At 39.1% G+C, this 24180-nt stretch overlaps 2 protein-coding genes across 3 annotated transcripts; both read right to left on the bottom strand.

Annotated features, from left to right (window-relative positions):
* Nucleotides 1-156: 156 nt before the first annotated feature.
* il15 (interleukin 15) lies at nt 157-13181 on the bottom strand. Of its 2 annotated transcripts, none has more exons than XM_034231241.1 (6): nt 12916-13181; nt 4533-4615; nt 3912-3999; nt 2367-2417; nt 1274-1402; nt 157-1157 (listed from the first exon to the last, which is right to left on the bottom strand). In XM_034231241.1, the coding sequence occupies exons 1-6, from the start codon at nt 12982-12984 to the stop codon at nt 1053-1055; spliced, it is 525 nt and encodes a 174-aa protein (XP_034087132.1). In that variant the 5' UTR covers nt 12985-13181; the 3' UTR covers nt 157-1052. The 2 variants fall into 2 exon arrangements, with proteins under 2 accessions (XP_034087132.1, XP_034087133.1); XM_034231242.1 differs by having other exon boundaries at nt 1274-1399.
* Nucleotides 13182-15645: 2464 nt separating this feature from the next.
* Nucleotides 15646-23809, bottom strand: znf330 (zinc finger protein 330). The gene is made up of 10 exons (XM_034231318.1): nt 23682-23809; nt 23099-23288; nt 22718-22737; nt 22553-22623; nt 21740-21816; nt 21046-21172; nt 20844-20948; nt 20695-20741; nt 17800-17917; nt 15646-17375 (listed from the first exon to the last, which is right to left on the bottom strand). Exons 2-10 carry the CDS (start codon nt 23216-23218, stop codon nt 17107-17109), a joined length of 954 nt encoding a protein of 317 aa, XP_034087209.1. The 5' UTR covers nt 23219-23288; nt 23682-23809; the 3' UTR covers nt 15646-17106.
* Nucleotides 23810-24180: the final 371 nt, after the last annotated feature.

The raw sequence follows: 24180 nt of genomic DNA, 5'->3' as shown, positions 1-24180 counted from the left end.
TGAACTGTCCCAGTGATAAGTTAATGTCCAGGAGCCGGTGCTCGAAGTTTTCAGAGAATAAGAATAGGAAAATCAGCATAAAAAGTAAGCAGAGGCAAGAGCAAGCAGAAAAGCGTCTGCACTGTAAGAAAGATAAGGAGCCTAATCAATGCACACTTACTTGTTTAAATGTTTTATGAGGAAGGAAATGCACTCAGTAAGTTTATTGACCACAAGGTTAATGATAAGTGAGTGCGTTCAGACAAACTTTAGCCCTTAATGTCTCCATAATGACTTTGATATGAGGCCAGCCTGCAAAACAAAAAACATGGTCGCCGACTGCTACATTATCCGGACTGATGCTGCTTCGTCCAATAAATACATTCCAGGACACATTCCCAGTAGATTACTTTGTGACATGATTCTTATATTTCCTCATACCTCATGATTGATAAGAGATAGCCACCATGATAACTTCCTAGACTTCTAATATCCTGTGTTCTGGCTGTCTGATAACCAAACTCTCGGATCTATTCTGCATCACATTACATTTCTATCCGACTCACCACACACGCTTACATTGTTTAAACATAAGCCTAATGCAATCTGAATTTCCACAATCCCTGAATGTGAACTCGACTGAACTAAAAAGCAGTTTTGACCAAACCTTGAGATAAAAGAACCACAAAAACAATGAAAGACTTAATTGTTGGAATATAATTTACTGGATAAGCAATGATTCTGAAGATACTGGAGTTCATAAGGCATATACTGCGTAAATGTGACATTCAGTAGTGTATAGCAATGAGCTTAATAATATTATACATTCTGTATACACAGTACTTGATGCTACTGTACACTACTTTCCTGATACTTCTCTTTAAACAGTACAACTGAAAGGCTGACTGTGGCACATAGAGACTTCCTCTGTACAGTTAAAAGCAATCATTCTATACATTTAGATTCACTTTGATACAAAATACCGGACGGCATGCATATACAGAGTTATATTTACAAAATAAAAACAAATTCTTTACAGATATTTACAAATGAACATGTGTGGCTCACAGTATTTACGTCATACGACTATTCATTTCTTGCAAAAAACTTTTTAGTCTTTCCGAGAATCTTGTAATATTTACAAGGGGGTACGATTCACATGGTCGTTGACAGCCATCCTGAAATTCAAAAAGACACAATCAACATGAATCTATATAAAAAACACAAACACTATTATAGCACAAAAGCTTTGTGTAATGTAAGTTGACCTGGTGGATAGAAAAACAGGACTCACATGTTCTGGGTGAAATCCGGCATTGAATTCAAAGAAGACGTCTGCTTCATGAGTTCTAATTTCTTCTTCGTGTATGACCATTAACAACTCCAACATGTAACATTTGAGCAACATCAGTTTACATTCCTCCTAGGAGAGAGAGGAATGCCTCAGTATGGACACATTAGGTTTATTAAAACAGTGATAAACAAGTATTCACATATTTGTGTGGCTGTGTCAGACCTTTGTGCACGTCAGGCAGGTTTAAACAGCTTTGAGGAAGAAACTTGATCTGGCTCACAAATCAAGACGTAACATGAATTCTGTCTTAAGTTGTGTGATTTTTTAAATATGACCACTAAGGCCTGGATTTCATATTTTAGGGGAATGCAACTTGGCTTTCGAGGTTATCAATTTTTTTCAGAACACCAAGTCCAAAGGCAGCAAGGACATCTAAAAATGTTAAAGTACACCGTAGTAATGATTTAACGAAAGGATGGAGCCATTTGTGTCAACCTATTGTCGTCAATAGCCCAGTTTTCTGCTATTTGTGCCAGACACACAATCCCACCTCTCGTTATGTACACAGTGTTTACAACTTTGATATGGCTCAATCGGCAGTATCAAGGCTGCAGGGCATATCACTTTTTATGTGGCATAAACACAACATGTTCTTTTAGATTACATTACATGTCACTTGTTAGACGCTTTTATCCAAAGATACTGTGGGCAATCCTCACAGGAGCAATTTGGGGTGAAGTGTCTTGCCCAGGGACACAACGACATGCTGACTGCAGTGGGGTTTGAACCTGTGACCGCCTGATCCGAACACCAATGCACAGCCCACTGCACCACACGCCTCCCTAGATAACATCAATGTGGTGCTAATCTCAATAACTGGAGGGCTTTATACTTAATTGTTTAATGGCTGATAAAGCCAAAGTCAATGGTGTGGACTTCAGACAATACTGTTGTTTTGGATACGTTATACTTACTTTTAGGACGATACGAAAAATAGACAATCAATAAGCATCTTTTACGTTTTTATTGTCGACATGTGAAATGATTTTGTCATTTCAAAACAATAATTGTATCATATACTTTTACAACTTACTTCAGCGTCATTAATTACTTCATTAGGAGCATACAGCATAGCGTCAGAATTCTGAAAATGGAAAAGAAAGACTCAGATTAGACACATTTAATGTTTTCAAATGTAAATCCAAGAAGAAACAATCCACTGCAGGTGAAACTAGAGTTAGCCAACCAATCACTAGATATTTTATTCCTATTTGACATCGGTTTTAGGGCTGTCAGTCGATTAAAATATTGAATCGCGATTAATCGCATGATGTCCATAGTTAATCGCGATTAATCGCAAATTAATCGCACATAATTGATCTGTTCTAAATGTAGCTTAGAGGAATATTTTTCAAGTTTGTAATACTCTTATCAATATATCAGTGTAAAAATATTAGGGCCGGGACTCGATTAAAAAAATTAATCTAATTAATTAGAGGCTTTGTAATTAATTAATCGAAATTAATCGCATTTTTAATCGCATATAAATATTTGACCTGAGAACAGTGAGAAGCAATTTTTTTCACATGGATTTTAGTATACCATTAGGCGCATTCACACCGCAGTACTTTTCCCACAAAGGTTCATGAGAACTTAGTTCATGAGAACAAATGAAGCCGCTGACGTCACTTCTTCTTCTTCTGCTTTGGGTTTACTGGCAGGCCGCAAACCACTTCACGGCGTATACTGCCGCCCAAAGTCCCCGGCCGGAGGTCCCCGGAGTTGGGGAAGGCTTCAGTAGAAGCTGCTGGGAGTCCCAGCAGCTTCTACTGAAGCCTTCCGAGTAAATCGCCAGAACGCCGACACCTCCTCATCTCCACCGCTCCCATGTTTTATTTTGTGTTGCCATAAGTTAGTCTCTCTGCGTTTCTGCGCTGGGCTAATGCTAATGCTAATAATGCTAATGCGAGGATAATAAAATGGCGGCTTCACCAAACTTTTTGGGAGTTTTACAGGGCGTGGTTTGCAATCCGCCCAGCCAATCAGAAATATAGCTCTTTTCTCACAAGAGAGCCGTACGAAAGTCCCTGCTCTCTAGCAGCTCTCTGCTCTCTAGCAGGGACTTTCGTGGGGGTAAAAGGTTCTCATGAACTAATTTTAGTACCGGCTCTTTTTGGTGTGAACCATAGACTGTATGGTGTGAACGCGATAAAAGAGGCTAACGTCCACGCTAGCTTCCACGCTAGCTGCTATATGTTTTGCATTGAGGTGATACTTGAGGCTTGATGTGCTGCGGTGATATGCGAATTCCTTTTTGCATAATTTGCACACAACCGTGCTCTTATCAACGCTTCCATCCGTCCGTTTTTTTAAAACAACATTTCCCACTGTTGTTCACTGTGGTTTGTTGTTGTCTGAAGTCATGAACGTTAGTTGGTGCTCCAGTATAATCGGTACGCCTGAAACTCATCCAGTGAGAAACGTTCCGCGGTGCAAAAATAAGTGCGATTAAAATGCGTTAATTTTTTTAACGCGTTAATTTTTGTGTAATTAATTCATCTTAATTAACGCGTTAAAGTCCCGGCCCTATAAATAAACATTGAAATAGTAAATTTTTTTTTTTAATACCTTCTCTCACCTTAATGGCTTCTCTCAGAACATCAAAGCAACCCTGTAAATCCTGTGTGTCTGGCAAAGAGGCGGCACACGGAGATGTACTCAGGAAGCTTCAAGAGAATGAAGAGACACTGATCACAAAATAACAATACAATAATAATAATAATAATAACAATAAAAACTAGTGATCAACTTATTCTCTTTGCTCTTTCACCTTCACAATTACACTGTGTGTTTCTATACAATGTTTAGAGTAACTAGTAAATAAACGACACACATTGTGTTGTCAAAGATAGAAGTTGTTTATCTCTATTTTCTAACAACTTCTACAATATCATCTTTTACAGTAACACAGGTAATCTTCTCTCAGGGAACTTTACCAGTATTAACAAGCCACTTATACTCGAATAGATGAGTGATATCAAGTTATACAGGATGTGTTCTCATTTTCAATCTGAGGAACTACATGACATTGCTTTGCATAGCGTTACTTTAAACATGAAAAGGATCCTTTGTTGGTAATGTTTTCTCTTTTGAATAATGTAGGGGGACTTCCCTATTGTGTATTGTCTTTGGTAAGTGTATTTTTATATTTAATAAGCAAAACATTTAATAGAAAACAGGTCACACATTGTATGCCTACCTCAGAACTAAGAAACAAAGCCAGACCTGAGTTTTGTGGCTCTCTCTGCATAGATTACAGGTCGACTGGAACTGGATGCCTTTCTATAAATAAAACAAAATAAAACAAGGAAATGTTAGTGTTTCATCCTTAAGATTATTTTGTTTATTATTAAACAAGACTGTTGAGAAAAATAGAGATGGTTAGCGACTACATTTTTCCTTAAACATCCCCTATTATACTGTTTTTCATCATTATATTATAGGTCTCAGATATATACAAAACATGTCTCTGAAGTGTTTGGCTCCAAACACCAAACCGATCATTGCAGCATCCCATAATCCCCTCTGTTTCAGCCCTGTTTCAAAATTGCTGATTCTCTGTCTGTTACTTTAGATCAGGGGTTCTCAAAGTGCGGCCCACGGGCCAATGGCGGCCCTCGGAAATGTTTCTGGCGGCCCGCGATAGTTAATGTGACACGCTGAAATGCATGCGTTATATTTTAATCCTCCATGGTTGTATCTAGTAAGAATTAGAATGGAATTTAAGAATGGTAAAACTGCGCCCCCTGGGTTGTCATTCCTAAATTATGAATGACAGCTTGTGGAAAGTTTGCTAGACTACTGGTTGCATGGCAACTAGGCATCTCGCGAGTTGCGGTAATTGGTTAGTACAATAAAGAAAGGATTTGTTTTGGAATTATTTTGTGTTCCGTTTTTTCTTGGGCGGCCCTCAATCCAATATTGGGTACCTAAATTGGCCCTCACTCATCAAAACTTTGAGAACCCCTGATTTAGATGAAAATAAGGAGCCACTCCCCACGCCCCTCTGAGAGATATTTGGTTAAAAAGAACACAATAGGCGCTTTCACACCAAGTACTTTGCCGTACTTAGTTCATCAGAACTCTTTAGTTCTGATTAACTAAAGAGCAGATCGTGTTCACACTGGAAAAAGTCCCTGGGGGAGGATTAGGCAAATGAAGCCGCTGACGTCACTTCTTCTTCTTCTGCTTTGGGTTTACTGGCAGGCCGCAAACCACTTCACGGCGTATACTGCCGCCCAAAGTCCCCGGCCGGAAGTCCCCGGAGTTGGGGACTGGCTTCAGTAGAAGCTGCTGGGAGTCCCAGCAGCTTCTACTGAAGCCTTCTGAGTAAATCGCCAGAACGTCGACACCTCCTCATCTCCACCGCTCCCATGTTTTATTTTGTGTTGCCATAAGTTAGTCTCTCTGCGTTTCTGCGTTGGGCTAATGCTAATGCTAATAATGCTAATGCGAGGATAATAAAATGGCGGCTTCACAAAACGTTTTGGGAGTTTTACGGGGCGTGGTTTGCAATCCTTCCAGCCAATCAGAAATGGGAATCTTTGTCTCCCATGAAAGTACCTGGGTTGCGTTCCGATAATCCAAAAATCAGCTCCTAAATTCTAACCCTATCTCCTATTCCTTGACCTCTGAGTGAAACGTCACGGGGTTAAGGGATAGTGGATAGGAGAATTCAAAAGGACTTAGGAGAAGAGACGGTACTTTAGAGAATCCGAATGCACTTTCACTATCCGACGTGTTTATGATGCGCCAGCGGACGTCATGAATGTGCGTCTGCTGCTGTGGGGAAACTATGGAAACTACAGTTTTCTATAGCGGACTACAACATGGATGTTCAATAAGAACGAGGGACTACTGTAAACTCATCTAGAGACTCTGCACCGTGCTCTGATGCTGTGTTTATGCTTTATGGACGTGGACAACAGAGAAACATATTCTTCATGAGCAAAGTTGGAATTGAAATAAAAAAGGAAAGTGAAACTTATGCTCGTCACCCTCTCCCTCCGGTCCACATTAATACAAATGATCCCAATATGTATGATTGTATGAAAATATCTTAAAATCATAAATGTATTTATTATAAACGTTAGTCCTTAACATCTATCACTGTGTATATCACCATTCAAACATCTTTTAAAAGTTGAACAAACCCCACACAGCTCAGTAAAGACTGTGAAATGTTGACTTTATTTGATCATTTCAGTAAAAACTAACGTTCATATTTCTCTTTTTGATTATAATACTGATGAACGTTCAGAAAAAAGCACTTTGGCAACTTACCACATACGTTTTAAAATGCTTAATAAGCACCGTAACTTTCATGATATCATTTCTCGGTCATAATCGGTTGTTTCCGTGAACGGCCGACTGTTGTGATGGCAAATGCTGCGGCTGCAATGCATTGTGGGGCAGCATTTTCTCCTCTCCTTTCGGTTAGGGAGGTCCAGTGGTTCCTAAGCTAAAGGAGGTTATAAAGGAAGTTTGAAACCGCCTTTCCTTTCATTTGGAGAATTGGAACGGCACTTATCATGGCTGCCAGTGACGTACTTCCGGGTCATTTCACTTGGTTAGGAAGGTTCCTAAACTAAATGGACTATTGGAATGCAACCCTGCTCTCTAGCAGGGACTGAAAAGGTTCTCATGTAGTGATGGGAATTCCGGCTCTTCTTGGTGAGCCGGATCATTTGGCTCGGCTCACCATGAAGAGCCGGCTCTTTCGGCTCCCAAACGGCTCTTCAGTTTACCACATATTATACCTTTTATAATTAAATCAAATGTAGCCCTGTTTTGACTAATGAATGATTTATATGTGTACACATATATCACTTAAATTATCCAATACATCATTTGTACTGAACTAAGTATTCAAAAGTAAAAATGACATGCTGTGGCCAAATGTTTTCATTGCATTTACAGACCCTTGTAACTCTCTGATACCACCCAATGAATGCACTGACTTGCTTGTAGAACCACGCTACACAAAGCAGATAGCAACACCTATAAAAACTTAAGCATAGACATTTTTAAAAAAGGGGCTACTGTATCGACATTTTAAAATTATATTTAAAGAAAAGGCCCTGACAAAACAGCAGGGCTCTATTTCAGTAACTATTAACTATAGAAAAAAAGACAGCAACAGCTGACATCAAATCTTTGCTGAGCCTAAGGATAATCATAAATAAATAATATAGTGAAAATAAATATATTGCAATGCTCAGTACAGCAGCATCCAACCTTCTTTAATCATAAAAAAACACAATACAAATAAATGTATTGCAATGCTCAAAACAGCAGCATCCAACAGTCTCTAATCCATGTCACGTGCATGCATGCACGGAGCAGCTGTAGCGCGGAGATCATCATATCATTCTGGCTTGTATTACTTAACGAAAATAACAAAAAAACGGCTCTTTCGCGGGCGAGAGCCGGCTCCCGTCGTTCACTTAAAAGACGTGTCGGTTCGTGACCGACACGTCACTATTCTCATGAACTAATTTTAGTTCCGGATGCTTTTGGTGTGAACGCAACATCCTCTGAACTATTTCGGAACTATACTGGGAAAAGTACTCCGGCGTGAAAGCGCCTAATTGTGCTCTAGGAGGAAATTCAGGTGATAAGGTGGGGGGGGGGGTTACCTTGGTTGGTGATTGGCTAATAGTTACACAAGCCAAAAAATCATCATAAAGTGGCCAAAATCTGATCAGCTCATTTTCAGACAGGTTTTTATATAAATGGATCAGGACACAAAGTAAGAGAATCTTTTTCCCTGAAACTTTCAGAATCTCTTTATCTCTTTACTCTTTTACATGTTGATGTAGAAAAGACATGAAAATGTGGAGTTTGCATAAGAGGTGACCTTTAATGCATCTTGGGTTTTTTGTTCAGTAAAGTCAGCTTGGTTCTGAATTTGCCAACAAGCATGTGATCTGTTTTAGAGCTGCTGATATTTACTTAGTGTTGGTAGCTTCCCTTAAATCACAAACTGCACAGGGCTTCAAGTACGTATTGTGTGACTGTGTGAGTCAGTCCCTGTATTGTGAATTCCCGTCTACAAACATATTGAAATTTTAACTGGTCCCATCTCTGTGATCGCTTTACATCTTTGTTGTTGTTTTTTTGCCACTCTTTGCGGTCTTTGGGGTTTTTCGTGTCTCTCTGGTTGTTTTGCTTTGTGGGTGTTTTGTCTCTACATATATTTCTGCAACTTTGTGGTTGTTTTGAAACTATTGCATGTTGCCATTTTGTGAATATTTCTGGTTGTTTTGTGTCTCTTGGTGTCAATGTTGCATCCTAGTTTTGAATCTTTGTAGCTGTTTTGTCTCCTTGTTGCCAATGTGCGTCCTCTTTAGGTTTTAGTTTGATTCTCCAACAACAGATGTACCAATCACCTTTTGAATCTGTCGGGGTCATAAGAGGGTGCCATGAGTGATGTGTCGGTCGCGAATGAGACGTTTTTTTAATGTTTTGTTGTTGTGAAGTAATACAAGACAGAATGATATGATGATCTCCGTGCTACGGGTGCTCCGTGCGTGCATGCAGTGACATGTAATATCCAAGGATTAGAGACGGTTGGATGCTGCTGTTTTGAGCATTGCAATATATTTATTTTCACTATGTTATTTATTTATGATTATCTTTAGGCTCAGCAAAGATTTGATGTCAACTTTTGCTGTTTTGTTGGGGCTTTTTCTTTAAATACATTTTAAAATATCGATACAGTAGCTGCCCTTTTTTTAAAATGTCTATGCTAAAGTTTAGGTGTTGCTATCTGCTTTGTGTAGCGTGGTTCAACAAGCAAGTCAGTGCATTCATTGGGTGGTATCAGAAAGTTACAAGGGTCTGTAAATGCAATGAAAACAATTGGCCACAGCAAATCATTTACATTAAACATGTAATTTTTACTTTTGAATACTTCGGTACAAAGGATGTATTGAATAATGTAAGTGACATATATAAATCATTAGTCAAAACAGGGCTACATTTGATTGAATTATAAAAGGTATACGAGGTCAAATGAAGGTCCTTTGGGTGCCATGTGCCATCCATGACCACCACTTTGGCCCTCCTCTGCCTAACACAATGTTTCCAAGTTCAAAACGCATAAGGATTTCCCCGAGATTCGTCTCCCTGCAGTCATTTGTGTGAGTGTTTGTAACAAGTTTGAGAAATGTGCAGTACAGATCAGTTTGCCTTATTGTAATTGTGTTTACCCGTGCATGTGACATGTTGTTTTAGAGTTTATGATCTGTAAACCTTTTGTTGCATTGTTTAAATAGTTTAGTTGTATGATATTTAGCCAGAGAGTACATGAAAGAAATCTGAATGAAATGTCTACTTCTGCGTCACTGAAGACAATGAGGTGTGATCCGCTTCTGGTAAAAAAAACAAAAGAAAAACTAGGTGTTTCCTCAATGCATTCTGTTGGGATGTATTAGATGTTGATGTGGCAGAAAGCCAATCAGACAGTCACATGGAGAGCAGATGTACACCATTGTACACCTTTGCTTAATGAGCTGACTTTGATCTGAATTGATTAAGTAATTGTACAATATATATAGTGTCAGAAAATTGTAAAAAAAAATCTAAACATACCCAGTTTCTGATGATATTAAATAGAGAAAAGTTGCTCACATTAAACAGGAAAATCCTGCTCTGTTCTTACTGTTTCTGTTACTTGTTTTAAAATGCAGCACATACACTGGTTTAACATGAGGTAATGCACAAAGTGGTACATCTGGGACAGTTGCATTGTTCAGATAGTTGTGTGACTCTGAAGTGAAGCTGAAGAGTTGAACACATTTTGCTCTCAGCAGTTGTGTGAGAAGTTAAAGGTAGGGTAGATACTGTAACGGAGCGTCCACACAGCAGCGTGCGTTGACGCTTGGAGGTGGGCGTATCTGAAGCTTGGGGATTTTTTGCGAGCAACGCGACCAACAACCAATCACATGAATCTCCCGCCCCCGACATACAAAGCAATAGCAATGTTAAAACGAAGTAAACTGGATATAAAATCCCCAAACAGGCGAAAACCTACCAGTTTCACCCACTGTCTCTGCCTCCTCCCTCCATGCCTCGCTCCTCCGGTTTGTATCCCGGTAGATGAACAGAGACTGATCATACAGCACCGGGTGATTCACTACCGCTACAATGAATTTTCCCTCAATTTTTTTGAATATGAGGAAATGACCTGCGTAGTCTCTCCCAGCATACACGCGGTTTGATTGGCTAGCGATTGTACTGGCAGATTTGAATAAACGGGATTTCATTGGCTGACGCCTCCGTCGAGGCGTCAAAAGTTGAACATTGCTCAACTTTTGACGCCAGCTACGCCAGCAACGCTCCACGTCGCTTCCCAAAATGCAGTTCGGCTAAAAGTGACGTCACCCCATTCTAAGCGAATCGGCAGAAGCGTTGGAAGCTTCAACGCACGCCGCTGTGTGGACGGGCCGTAAGAATGGAGAAACCAGCTCGAATGCGCTAGAATTTGAAACTATGTATGGAGTCAGATTTGGGTCAATATTCTAGCGTGCAAAACAAGCTACTCACGAGCGGGAAATGTGCGTTTACACGCGCATGAAATGACCCTCGCGAGCCCTCTTGCTCCCTCGCAGAAGTGTCAGCATCACTCGCTCGCGGAGTCTGTCTACGCGCGCGTGAAAAGTTTCTGGCACTTTGGGGCGGAGCCACTGGACTTTGATTGACAGCTGCCAGGAGAGCCCGGAGTTGGCAGGTTTGATAAATTCCTGAACTACCAAGAGCCAAGGAGTGACAGCTGCAAGATCAGTTGGACGAGATTGAATGGTAAATGTGTCCATAAAAAACTATTATATTCGTAAAGTGTACAGCTAATATATATATATATATCAATTAATTTGATATAAAAAAATGACACATTAATTCTAGGAGTGCAATACTTTTACAAACACTATAGTAATAATATGCATTCATTATGACAATATCATACTATAGGAGTGTTCTATAGTGTGTTCAAAAAACAACTACAGAAACACTATATATTATACTATAGTTATACTATTTAAAATAATATAGGAATACTACAAAGATCTAGATACATGGGTCATTCCAGAATTGGAGGACAATTTAGACACCAACATTTTTGAAAAATGAACCTTTTATTTTATAATTTTTTTTAATGTATTTAGGAAAAACAGATAACAAACCATCAAAAAAAGTGATTTGCCCAGCTAGGCATCAAATTAATATTTTCCAATGAAGAATTGGAACAAATATTATACTCTAATTATAGTAACAGGGTTGAAAGTAACAGGGTTGAAAATCAATGCTAATTTGAGCTTTAACCTCAGGAAATATTGCTGGATGTAGCATGTAATGCTACTTTCAAGGCAAGGACAAACTTGGATATCTAATGCAAGAAAGATAACTTTGAAATTAATATGCTTTATTCTGATAATATGAGTAACAGGGTTGAGTGGGTCAGAGTGCCACACTATTTTAAGACTGAAAAGATTGTACAAATATGAAAAATAAAAGAGCGGACTTAGTTTTGGTCTACCCATGGCACATGGCTTGCTGATGTCACTTCCACTGTGTCATCTGACTTACAGTTTTTTCACTTCCTCTGCCAATCTAAAAAGGTTTGGGTAACAGGGTTGAACGCATGTTGAGGGACACATCTTCTGTGCAAAATTACTGTTATCTAAAATATGTTTATGATTTAACAAATTGATTTTACCATTACAAGAGACATATATCAATAGAATAATACCAACAAAAGTAAATACAATCCCTATTTTAAATGTTATATTTGACATGCAAGTTGGTAAGGAGTAAAAATGACAATATTTCCCTTTGAAATCTATCATAGACAGGAGGAATTTACTTGCACTCTACTTGTGTATTTCCATTTATGCTTTTTTTATACCTCTGCTACATTTTGGAGGGAAATATTTGCTTCATTCTGTTCTACATGTATCTATCTTGTAGCTGGGTTTTTTGACATTAAGATGTTACACAAGAAAACACATTATATTATGCTTTTTTTTTTTTAGATTAAACGTACAACAATACTTGATAATACTGACTTCTGAGAGGATTTAAGTAAAAGGACAAGTAGCTACTCTCCCAGGACTTGTAGGGCAACACATAAATGCGTAAACGCGCACGTGTTACTCGATCATTCCTCACACACTTTTGGACACTTGTGTGTGTTTGTTGCCTGTGATTACGCAACGTCATGTCGTCGCTACAGTATCAACCTCAAGGCGGAAGGAGTGGCTTGGTGACATTGCTTGATCATTGCACAAACTGAAAGTGAAACTAAACCCTTCACCATACTGGGGATTAGTTTGGTAACAACCAAATAATCAGAGGAGCATGATTCACTGACAGCAGACATTTGTCCGGCATGGACGCACGTGGATCACCAAATTGACACACCCCCGATTATTACGCACCAGTTATTTCCCACCGTTGTAAATGTTGACACTTTTTAGCCCTGCTTCATTAAGTATGTTTCTGCTATACGTTTAAACCTGAGGTGTAGTTGAGTTAGATCTGGTTTAATTTAGTTCACACACGAACACAGAAAGTCAGCTCACCGCTCGCAGGTCTCCGGGGCATGTGGGCTGGATGAGGATTACCGGGAAAGCCGTCATGAAGTCTATCATCTGTGCAGAGGTCTCTCTCCTCCTTTCCAGCGGAGCAACAATCCGAGATTACATGTTTGCATTTCACATGTTCCTAGAAAGCTTTTTAGTCTCATGGGTTGTGGTATTAGCGGCTGCGAGGAGCCGGACTGCGGTCCAGATGTCGCTCCAGATACAGACGCCCTGCTGCCCCGCCGCTGCGCGTCATGCTGCCGAAGTTCACTCCTCCCACAGCACTGTGTTACTCACCAGCAGTGGACAGCAACCTCAACTACTCTACTGTCATACTTTACTTCAGGATTCCCATTTAAAAAAACGTTAAGCTTTTGCTGCACAGGGAAATATTGTACTTGTTACTGCTCTATTTTTACTATGTTTAAAATGTAAAAACCCAGTTTATATTTTTTCAGTACTGTACTACTACTAAATTACCCAGTAGCCTAGTAATAACGACGCTGAAGTTGGCTTCCGATTCAGAGCATCCGATTCGGCAGTTAAGGGGAAAGTTAAGGGACATTTAATTTACAGCGCTGAGCGAACAATCCTCCGTGTTTGAAACTCTTAAATCGCTGCATAGCCGATTTATTTGGACTGGATTATCCCAGAGAGTCTAAAGATTCTTTATAACCCAGTTTGAGATTTGTGAAACCTTTACTCTATTTGTGAACATTTAAAAAAGGGAGATTTCAGTGCTTTTTTTACATCCTGACCACATTAGACCAGGTCCTGATCTAAAACCATTATGCCTAGACTCATCAAATCTGTACTTGATTATCCCAGAGGGTCTAAAGATTCTTTATAACCCAGTTTCAGATTTGTGAAACCTTAATTCTATTTGTGAAAATACAAACAAGGGAGATTTCAGTGCTTTTTTACATGTAGACCACATTAGACCAGGTCCTGATCTGAAACCACTAGACCTACACTCATCAAATCGGGTAAGTATGGACAGCTAATTAAGGAAGAATAAAGTCTTTACTTCTCAAATTTATTATAATTTTTTGTTGCAAATAAAAATTCAACAGATAAGTAGGTATACTTATATCAACTTACAGTAATGTATTTACAGTTGCAGGCAAAACATTTCAACAGGAAATTAAATATAGTCTATAACTAGCATTGTTCAAGTTTACTTTAAGCAACAAGCTTTGTTTGCCTAATTACAGTATGTCATCTTGAGTACTAGGATTGCTTTGGAATGTAAAAAACATTACAAGATTAGAAAATAACACTTTGGTAACATATGAGAAAGTTGGTTCATTGTAATCCTGTCTTCTCTCTCAGAAAAATAATTGCTATTCATATTTTGCTTTAGGACAAAGCAACAGAAGCTGTTCAAAGTGGATGAAAGACTGAAGGTTATAGCCTTTTTCTTTATCTCATGAACCTGAATTCCTTTAACATCTCTTTCATTTTTTTGTTTGCTATGAAACAGTATTTAAGATACGAAAACTTTGTAGATAAAGAATTATCACCTAAATGAGGAGCATACACTTATTTTTATTTATGTATTCATTTGTTTAACAGGGACAGTGCACATTAATTAACATTCCTGTAAATGTGCCAGAGTTAGCCAAGAGGCTATTTTTCATCTGTTGTCCCTGGACAGATTTTATAAGTGAACCGAAAACAAATTTAATTTAAACAAGTAAATACAATCAAATTAAAACATGCAACATACATTACTGGAATACTTAAATAAATAAAAAGACAGAACAATAAAACAAAACAAAAGAACATGTTGTGACGACCCCTCCCCCCCTTCTGCCTGTCTGTGCTCCCTGCCTTGCTGTCCTCTGGCAGGTACTGGGAGTGTCGTCCTGTTTGTGCCCGCCCATCTAGAGGCGGAGCCTCAAGAAGGCATAAAGGCTTGCCCAGCTGGCAGGTTCACTTTCTGATCCTGATCCTGGCCTGCTGCAGCAACCTCAGCCTTCCACCTGTGTTTGTATTTTCACAAATAGAATAAAGATTTCACAAATCTGAAACTGTTTTATAAAGAATCTTTAGCCTCTGTGGGATAATCCAGTCCAGATTTGATGAGTCTAGGTCTAGTGGTTTTAGATCAGGACCTGGTCTAATGTGGTCAGGATGAGAAAAAAGCACTGATATCTCACTTTTTGTATTTTCACAAATAGAATTAAGGTTTCATAAATCTGAAACTGGGTTATAAAGAATCTTTAGACCCTCTGGGATAATCCAGTCCAAATAAATCGGCTATGCAGCGATTTAAGAGGTTCAAACACGGAGGATTGTTCGCTCAGCGCTGTAAATTAAATGCCGAATCGGATGCTCTGAATCGGAAGCCAACTTCAGCGTCGTCTAGTAATACCCAAGTATTTTTAAATGGGCTTATTGACATCAGTAAAATGCTTCTAAATGTATGTGGTAATAATAAAAATTGATAATAATATTCTATAATAATAATCAAAACCATAGAGCTCATGTGTTTTTTCTGTGAATTAACTGAAAACTAATGCACTTTATTAATATTTGCACTTTGTTTGTATGCACACTGTGTTGTACTCTGTGCAATGACACTACAGTTGTATTTAATCTAAACTTTTATATATATAATAAAGATGTTAAGAGAGACATTACGCTTACTTGTCATCTCCATGTCAGAATAAAAGTTAAAAGTTCAGTCAGTCACTCAGTCCACAAAAGATGACAACCAATCTCTGCCATTTGGAAATGATCACTTTGATGATCAATTATTTAATGGCATATTTTACACTAACATATCTTCACAAATGCATTACAGGGATCAGGGCAAATAGGTTATGCTGTTGGAACAACCTTTGTGTTATATTGAAGCAGTGAAGCCCAATCAGATCAGCACAATATGAAACATTAACTCCTCAGCAGATCAACAGGTATTACACAGTAAAGACATTGTGAATACAACATGATATAAAGTTAGTTCTAACTGTAACATGGTTTGATAACCAACCAATCACAGATTGTGTGTGTGGTTTGTGAAGATTTCATAACTGCTACTTTGTTAGGGAATATACCGAATTACAATAAAAAGATCAAAGTTGATTTTACGGTAGAAAATATGACCAACTACCCAGAATACATCTGAAGAAGAAGCTAGCAAGGACAAGGTGTGTGTATGAATCATCTTATGTGCCCCTGATAACAAACAAGCGGAAAGAAAGTGTTTTGTTTGAAAGGTCAAGCTGCTGTTTAAATAAACTCATACTGTATCATGGGTCAAGCTCTGATAAAGTTGACAACCACTTTTATTTGGCATGCAACTGAGGCTTATGGGTATTGTAGTATGGAGATCCTTCGGCCCCCTTCAAACTGACCAATACCTCCAAGACAAAGTTGAAATATTAAAAGTATTGATCATAACATAAACCTCCAGCTCTGTTCCAAATGTTTGGATGACATCAAATCTTTCAAAGAAAGCTTATGCTATGACATGAGTATTTATTATTGGAAAAAATACTTCAGGAGCCTCACACTGCGCGGGTCTGTATCTTGACTTGGGGAGGGGACCTGTGACAAAATATACACATTGCATGTAACATCATAGGAGAAAACAAGTTGTCTTAAGGATGGGTGACGGCGTATCGGGGCCATTTGCGGTAAAACCTTTATTTAATACAGTCGGGGGAAGGAGTTAATATTGGCAGAAAAAAACTCTGAAATTCCCAGATCAAAATAGTCCAGTACCGATAGAGAAACCAAGAATGATCTGAAATGATAAAATCATACATTTGCAAAAATAAATTGGGAAAACAATGAGGTTTTCTTTTGAAAGGTTACCAGATGTGTTCACGTTGGATCAACCTCATGACATCACAGACCTTACTGCATGTTGGGATTGAACTACTTTTGATTTTAGACCAGCATTAACATATCACCAATTTGAAGACATCTACAGTGCAAATGACCACCTTAATTTGACAGAGTGTAATGAGTATATTCATGGGGTTTTTGTCTTTCTTGGACTATTACCCCCTCATCCAATTTTAGCCTAGATACATACTAAATGTGCCAAATCGTATTTTTAGTATTATGGACGCCCAGCTTCAGCTATACCAACTATTTATGTTTATCTCTATGCTTTCCTGCGCTGTAACAAGTGAACATCTGCAGAGGATTTTTTTGGATCTATGGGATTGTTCCAGCTCATTCCAGTTTAAGACCAGCCACAGCAACTGCAGCCTTTTCCTCTACAGCCTTTTCCTCTACAGCTTCATCTTCCTCATCATCATCTTCCTCCTCATCGTCTTCGTCGTCATCATCGTCGTCATCGTCGTCGTCCTCATCATCGTAGACCCTCTGCTGGTCTCCTCCAGATGCCAGGTTCTTCCAGTAGGCGTCGTACCCTGACGCTCCGTATTCATCATCATCCTCCTCATCAGCTCCAGCCTGCCGGCCGTATTTCAACGTGCGAGCTGCGGGGATCACAGAGGAGACATTAGCTCTGGTTTCACTTACTGGATGGGAAATTAGCCAACAAGTCAGTAAGATTGAAGGAAACCATGTGCATGCATTACAGATGAATGCAGTATGTACACACGTTTAGGGCTGGTTCCTAATGTGTATTACTGTAGCATTCAAGTCACGAAACTAAGCATCTGTTTTCCTAAAAAGTCAATACTTTTTTTTAAACCAACAGATTACTGTAAAACTAAAGGATTAGGAACATAGTCTCTTCACTGAGCAAAAACTAAATAACAGCGGTTTCTTATTTAGGTTAGAGGACAATACAAATCTCCTTGATTGTTTTGTACAACAAAAGTTTAGTTTCTGAAATCACAATGCAGCGAGGAAGGATGCGGGCCCCTTCCTCTACTTGAAGATCCACTCGAGACTCACTGGACATGCTGAGGTCTTTGGTCTCTTGGGTCTCGTGACCACACTTGGGGCAGGGGGGGTTTTTGCCTTTCTCCTGTTTGAAGACCTTACTCTTGGCGTGGTCGTCACAGTAACAGGCCTGAGGGGACACAGTTGAAATGAGGTTTAAATCATCACATGGAAAAGTTCACAGCACACACATCATCTGAATGTATGAGGGGTATTCTGAGCTGGAATATGAGATTGAAACCCAACGAGGGTTCAGGCTCATTTAGATGACACGTCTATTTTAAGCAAAGTACTCAAGTCCTCCCTTTCTCTGGCCTCAAGTATAGAGAGTCACCTGCAATGGAAAATATCTACCAGCTGTTTATCTGCTGTTCACTGAGATAAAACAAATCCGTCCTATGTCTATGATGAAGACAAAAGTGACCAAACTTGTTTTCTGATAAAAGGCTGAATTATTGTCTTTATTTAGTTAACGCTTGCTACTAATCTTTTAAAGCTAGGATTAGTAGGACAAAGACTAGACTGACAATTAAGTCGTGTTAAGAAGGGATCCTACTCTTCTAGTATGAAAAGGAGGAATAAGTATAACCAAGAGTTACAAAGAGTGAAACAGCGCCCCTCTAGATGTTATGGTGAAACTCTCTGTGAGAGGAGGCCAGCCGAAATTGGCTTCCCTTGGTGAAAAAAAATGGAGGGATTGACCAATCAGATGAGGCTCACGTCATGCCTCACAATCCAATCAAATCGCATCAACTTCAGTTTGTACTGTATCACCGCCCTTAGAAAGTAGCAAGCAACTGAAGCAAGTGCAATTATGGAGGGTGGAGATTTAGAGAATTTCATCAAAAATAATTGTACTAAACTTCCGCTACAGCAGCAACTAAAAATGAAATCTGATGACAGGCCAATGCCCAAACTGGAGCTGTGTCCAGAGAGGGAAAAAGGAGCGAATCGGACGTAAAACTTTCAATAATAAACAGCGGATTTCTAACATTTGACATTTCATGTGGCCGGACTGGGTCAGTTTCCAGTCCGCCCCTGCTCCTAGCTATGAAAATGTACTTTATCAACCAGTGTAGAACTTCTTAGTGTGTGTGTGTGTGTGTGTGTGTGTGTGTGTGTGTGTGTGTGTGTGTGTGTGTGTGTGTGTGTGTGTGTGTGTGTGTGTGTGTGTGTGTGTGTGTGTGTGTGTGTGTGTGATGCCTTTGTCAACTTTTTTGTTGTTGTTATTCTTCTCTACATAGGGCCTCTTGTTTGTGATGCACGTCCAATTCACCTAGAATAAAATGCTGAATATAAATAAGTAAAGTGCTGTATCAGTAAGAAGTTCTTGCCAAGTGATATCATGAGCTGCTGGGCCACGAGTGCATGTTGTAGATAAAGCTGCTATGTGATAAATGTCCTGTTGGTCACCCTGACATCACAGTTACACAACCAACCCGTTTTAAACAGATCAGAGGCCTGCACTACGAAGCCGGTTCAACATAACCTGGATATGTTTGAGTTAGCCGGTTGGCCTAATCTAAAACATACGCGCTCTCGCTAAACGACGCGGGTTATCAAGTGGATCGCTCAAGCCAGCCGTGTCCTATCTAGTTAAGTGCGTGTTCACATGAAAGGGGCGGGGTTAGCAACATTTGACCAATCACAAACATGGAGAAGCGCACTGACAGCGCAGCGTCATACTTCCTGAATGAAAAGTGAACTATAATTAGACAAATGTGAAGAAGTTACACTTTAAACATCCATGACTTAAACTCTTTATCCAGGATAAAAGCCACAGAGCTGCACCTGCAAGGTGAATACATCTGGTAAAAGAACAAGTGTTTGAATGCGTACATTAACAGGTTTATGATATCACTGCCCCGTCCAAGACAGGATCTGATTTTCATTACATTTGACTCGAGTGTTTCGTCAACTTAATGTGTTGCTTAAAATAATACTTCTGCATACAGTAGGCCTATGTGACACTGTGAGTGTTGCACGGCCAGATAGGGCTCAGCTGACTCAGATAAGAAAATATATGATACATTATGAAGTGATATGCCGCGGACTGTACTTAATGTTACTCTGATCCGGTTACTTATGTTGTGGCAGATATTTAAGTAAGCTTTCTTAACGCTAATGTTATAATAGTCAGATTGCTCTGAAGATGGAGGTGATATTCTATTCATGTTCACGTTCACACAGTCGGTGATTTTTGCCGGCCGTCTTTCCTGCGACGGCAGCTTTTCTGTATTTCCTTTCTCCTGTAATATGACTTGATCGCTTTAAACTCCGCACACTGAGCTCTGATTGGTCAGCAGGCGGTGCTTTCACTGAGTTGAGCTCTTAGCCTGCAACCTAACCTGCTCCGGGGCAGGTTAGCCGCTCAGCATAAGTTACCATGGAGATCTAGCCCGCTAAAAAGAGAACCAGCTTCGTAGGACCGGAAAGCCGGAGTTTTCCCTGAAGTTAGCCGCTAAGAGAAAATCCTGCTTCGTAGTACAGGCCTCGGAGCACATGTCTGGTGTAAATATTATGCGTACTGCTTCAAAAGATGAGAAATAAACTCCTGGCCACAGCTTCAGCCACAATTGCGGAGTTCCGTTTTATCTGATTGGAGCGCTCTCCTGCTGTGGGTTAACTTGTTTTAATCTTAAATGATGCTTCGCCGTCGGGAATATTACCTTTTTTTAGGTCAACTCAAATTAAAAGCAAAGGAAAATGAGCAATATATTTGAACTGTCTTATCAGTAATAAGATGTGGGTCATTTGTTGTGGAAACTATTCATGATGTGAGCTGATGGCAGAAGTTCTACAGTGTATAAACGTGTTAACAGCAACCTCAGTAGCTGCAAGTAGCGACAATAAAACTAGGACATCCCTCCATTGTGTTTTCTGAAATAATAATATATGTCCCCTCACCTTACAACGCAGACAGGAGTGTTGTCCCAGTCTGTTACAGGAAACACCTGAAAGGGGAAAAGGCGTGTAAAAAATAACTTTCCCTCTAGACATTATTTTCCACAGAGCGCTAATGAATGACATTGGGAAAGCAAAACCAAATGACTCACATTTGTATGTCTCTGCCTGGAGGACTTGGCAGCTTGCCTGATGCTCAAACTGATCATCCTCACACAAGAAGTTGCTACAGAAGCTACAGCGGAAGATTCGCCCTCCTATTCAGAAAGTAAAAACAGCCAGAGTTCATTCTGAGTTTGACAGTGATGTGGCCGCGTGAATTTCAAATGGAGGGGGGGGGGGGGGGGGGCTTACCATGGTCCCAGACAGCACGATCACACTCGATGCAGTCTGCATCCGTCAGAGGACACACACAGGAGTGAGTGCTCAGACATTTCCTGCCGTGGCACACCCAAGCTTCACAGAAGTCACACACTGCCCCCTTGTGGTAAAGAACAAAAGTACAGTGAGAAAAAAAAGGAACACTTTGCAATTTTTTTAAGCCACTATAAATCTCACAACTAATATGCTATTGGTGTGACAGTAAGTTAGCCTCTGGGGGCAATGGCCAACACTTCTGGGTTCAAGCAACACAGAAAGTGCATGGCTGGGACAAGGAGGTGAAGTTGTACTGGACACCTGCTCTCTAGCGATGACAATACACTTACTTACTGTATCCTATGCCTCTCAACAACTAATCTAACATGTCTGTATGATAATCCTGTAATAAAAATGGATTCTGATTGAAGACATTGCTGCATAAACACAGACATCACAATCAAATCATTTTTTTTTTTATAAAAGCAATCCTGCAAACACTTCTCTGAATAAAAAATAACCAAACTGATTTATTTTAAACAGTTGTTTTAAAATACTACCAACAAGTAGTACTGTATGTACTCTTACATCGCTGCAACAGCACATAAGGATGGATAAGCGCAGATTGGTCAAAGCAGGAAAGGCATATCTACCACATGATTATATTTTTTCAGAACTGTTAATAACTTACCACCATGGCCATTCCAGTGGTGTGGAGCCCAGGATGTTTGACGACACAATCTGAAGACTTCATGCACTTGGTTTTGCCTGACAAAAAGTGAGTTACAATCCATTTGAACAACGATTTTGGATAGTTTGGTGTGTTTATAGAAGTGCCTTATGATGGTGAAGGTTTTTGCAGTACATCGTTGAAATGCACTGCTTTTAAAAAAAGTGTATTTTTAAATCCCAACACTTGGGGGCGCCAAAGTAGAATATCTTTAACATGTACACACACTGTGGTTTTTAAAAGTGTACGCCACTAATTTGACACATGAGGATGTAGAAGTGTGGGAATTGAAAGATATAGATATTTAGTGTGGCTTTTAGGGAGGGTTTCATGTAAGGCTAGTAGAATGCACTATTAGAATTGCAGGATCAGCATTTTTAGTTTTTTAGACATGAACATTTCTTTAGGGAATACACTCGTATATGGACCTCTGTGGTGCCGCATTGCAACCTTTATTTTACATGGCTATCCTATATTACTATTCCTTCACTGTGACTGTGCTGTAAATAGTCAGTCAAGCGTCAAATGAATGTCTGAAAGAAGTACCCAACCCATGAATCATTTACTAATGTTTGAATAATGATTGTTGATTTATCTATTTCTAAAGATAGATGTCTCCATGTAGAGGTAAATGAACTTGGGGCTGAAAGCTACACACAGCTTATAGATGATTGTTAGATTTGAGAGACGACACAACCAGTAAAATGATAGTACGGTTAAATGAACATTATAACATACATGTAAACATACCACACGTCTGTGCAGTTTACTCACCACACTGAGCGCAGATAGGAAGCTTCTGCACTGAATTACAGAAGTAGCAGAAAGCTCTGTTCTTCTGTTTTCTACCAGGTGACATAACAAGGAGAAACACATGGTTGTTAACAAGCTCACCCGATATACCTGAATGACAGTATATAATACGATCCAGTCACCTACCTTTGACATTTGTCGCATTCCTGCAAAAACAGAAGGTTGAAGAGTTACAAAATAACCAGAATCAGTTTTATTACCAAGCAGGTTTACACATACGAGAAATGTGCTTTGGTGTAATTACACAGACACAGGATAAATAATACTTTGTTTTAAAGAAATTAGCAAAAATAAGCATTATTATAAAAGCTATTTTTAAATCTACTTGAAGAAATGAAAAATAAGAGAATATTTACACATACTATACATATGTGAGAAACTGAGTACAGTATAAAAAGTGAGTACAGTATAATAAAATATGAACATTTTTTTTCATTTAAAGTTCATCAAATAAGAAACAGTACTTCGGATACTTTAATGGGTGAAATTATGTTTTAAATTACACACCATGGTGAAGTTGCAGGGATGCTTGGCCACGTCGATCACATCCCGGTTGGCTCGGGACTGTTTCTCTCGCTCTTTTCGGCTCTCGGCCTTTTTCCGGGCACCGGTTTTCTTTTTGGGCATCTTTGGATCGTTTCAATCAGGATACGGACTGGTTTAACGGTTGGTTTCCACGGGGATAACGGTTGGTAACCTGGGAACACGAGTTCAGTATTGTCATATGCACAGTAGCTACAGTAGAAATGGCAATGAAAATCTTAAGAGCCAGGTCACGGTTTGGAAGTTCCTTTAAGTGCTTTATTTGGCTTCTACTGTCAATAAATACACACGGAATCATATTAGTAAGGTTCAGATAATGCTAGAACGCTAATACATGTACGATCACCAATTATTAGTTTATAACGTATTTGTTAGCTAGCTGTTGCAGACAGGACACGTAGAATCACATGGTACATATTTTACATTAACTTTAGTATTAGCTGTTTACATGTAATATGTAGGTTGTCCAGCAGTAACATCAATGTTCCTAAATGTCAAATATAGGTGTCATTTAAAATATAAGAGTCAGAGTTTTTGCATTTTTTACCGAAATGATCGGCGCTCCCAACTTCTCTTAGGTCCGTCCAGAAAATGTGTCCGGTCTGAAACAGAATGCCGATATTTTGTTCCTTCTTTTGGTTCCGTGTTCCCTTACTTCTACCATGGGCTTTAAATAAAGCTTCTATCCAGAGGGTCAAAAAGCACAGAAATGTATATATATATATATATATATATACACACTGAATTGAATTTGTATATCTACCCAAAAGGTATATGAATACAATATACTGTATGAAGATAAGCGTCAGTTAAAGTAGGCAAAATGTATAAAGTAGCTTACAAGTACTGAAAATGGTAGAGATATGAATATAATTAAAATAGATGAAATAATGTATGTGAGCAATAATATTTTTAATAAAACACCCTCTGTTAAACTTTAGACTATCTATTTTCCCTGTTAAATACATTCACATCTTACTCCTGATATTATTGACGATTAGTGTCAAGTAGGCTATCAATGTTTTTTTATAATAAATATTGTCAGA

This window comes from Gymnodraco acuticeps, unplaced genomic scaffold, assembly GCF_902827175.1.
Source record: "Gymnodraco acuticeps unplaced genomic scaffold, fGymAcu1.1, whole genome shotgun sequence".
Taxonomy (NCBI): Eukaryota; Metazoa; Chordata; class Actinopteri; order Perciformes; family Bathydraconidae; genus Gymnodraco; species Gymnodraco acuticeps.
The sequence above is the reverse complement of the archived record's forward strand: the minus strand, read 5'-3'. Positions and strand labels throughout refer to the sequence as shown.

What these genes read in the sequence shown, in the direction of transcription:
- il15 (XM_034231241.1), bottom strand. Translation starts at nt 12,984, where the DNA reads ATGATAGACTTCATGACGGCTTTCCCGGTAATCCTCATCCAGCCCACA. An exon ending in GCCCCGGAGACCTGCGAGCG is followed by an intron (nt 4,616 to 12,915) that starts GTGAGCTGACTT and finishes TTTTATTTATAG; the next exon opens with AAAGGCATCCAGTTCCAGTC. An exon ending in CTTTGTTTCTTAGTTCTGAG is followed by an intron (nt 4,000 to 4,532) that starts GTAGGCATACAA and finishes ATTCTCTTGAAG; the next exon opens with CTTCCTGAGTACATCTCCGT.
- znf330 (XM_034231318.1), bottom strand. Translation starts at nt 23,218, where the DNA reads ATGCCCAAAAAGAAAACCGGTGCCCGGAAAAAGGCCGAGAGCCGAAAA. An exon ending in ATCCCTGCAACTTCACCATG is followed by an intron (nt 22,738 to 23,098) that starts GTGTGTAATTTA and finishes CTGTTTTTGCAG; the next exon opens with GAATGCGACAAATGTCAAAG. An exon ending in ACTCCTGTCTGCGTTGTAAG is followed by an intron (nt 17,918 to 20,694) that starts GTGAGGGGACAT and finishes GTGTCCCCTCAG; the next exon opens with GCCTGTTACTGTGACGACCA.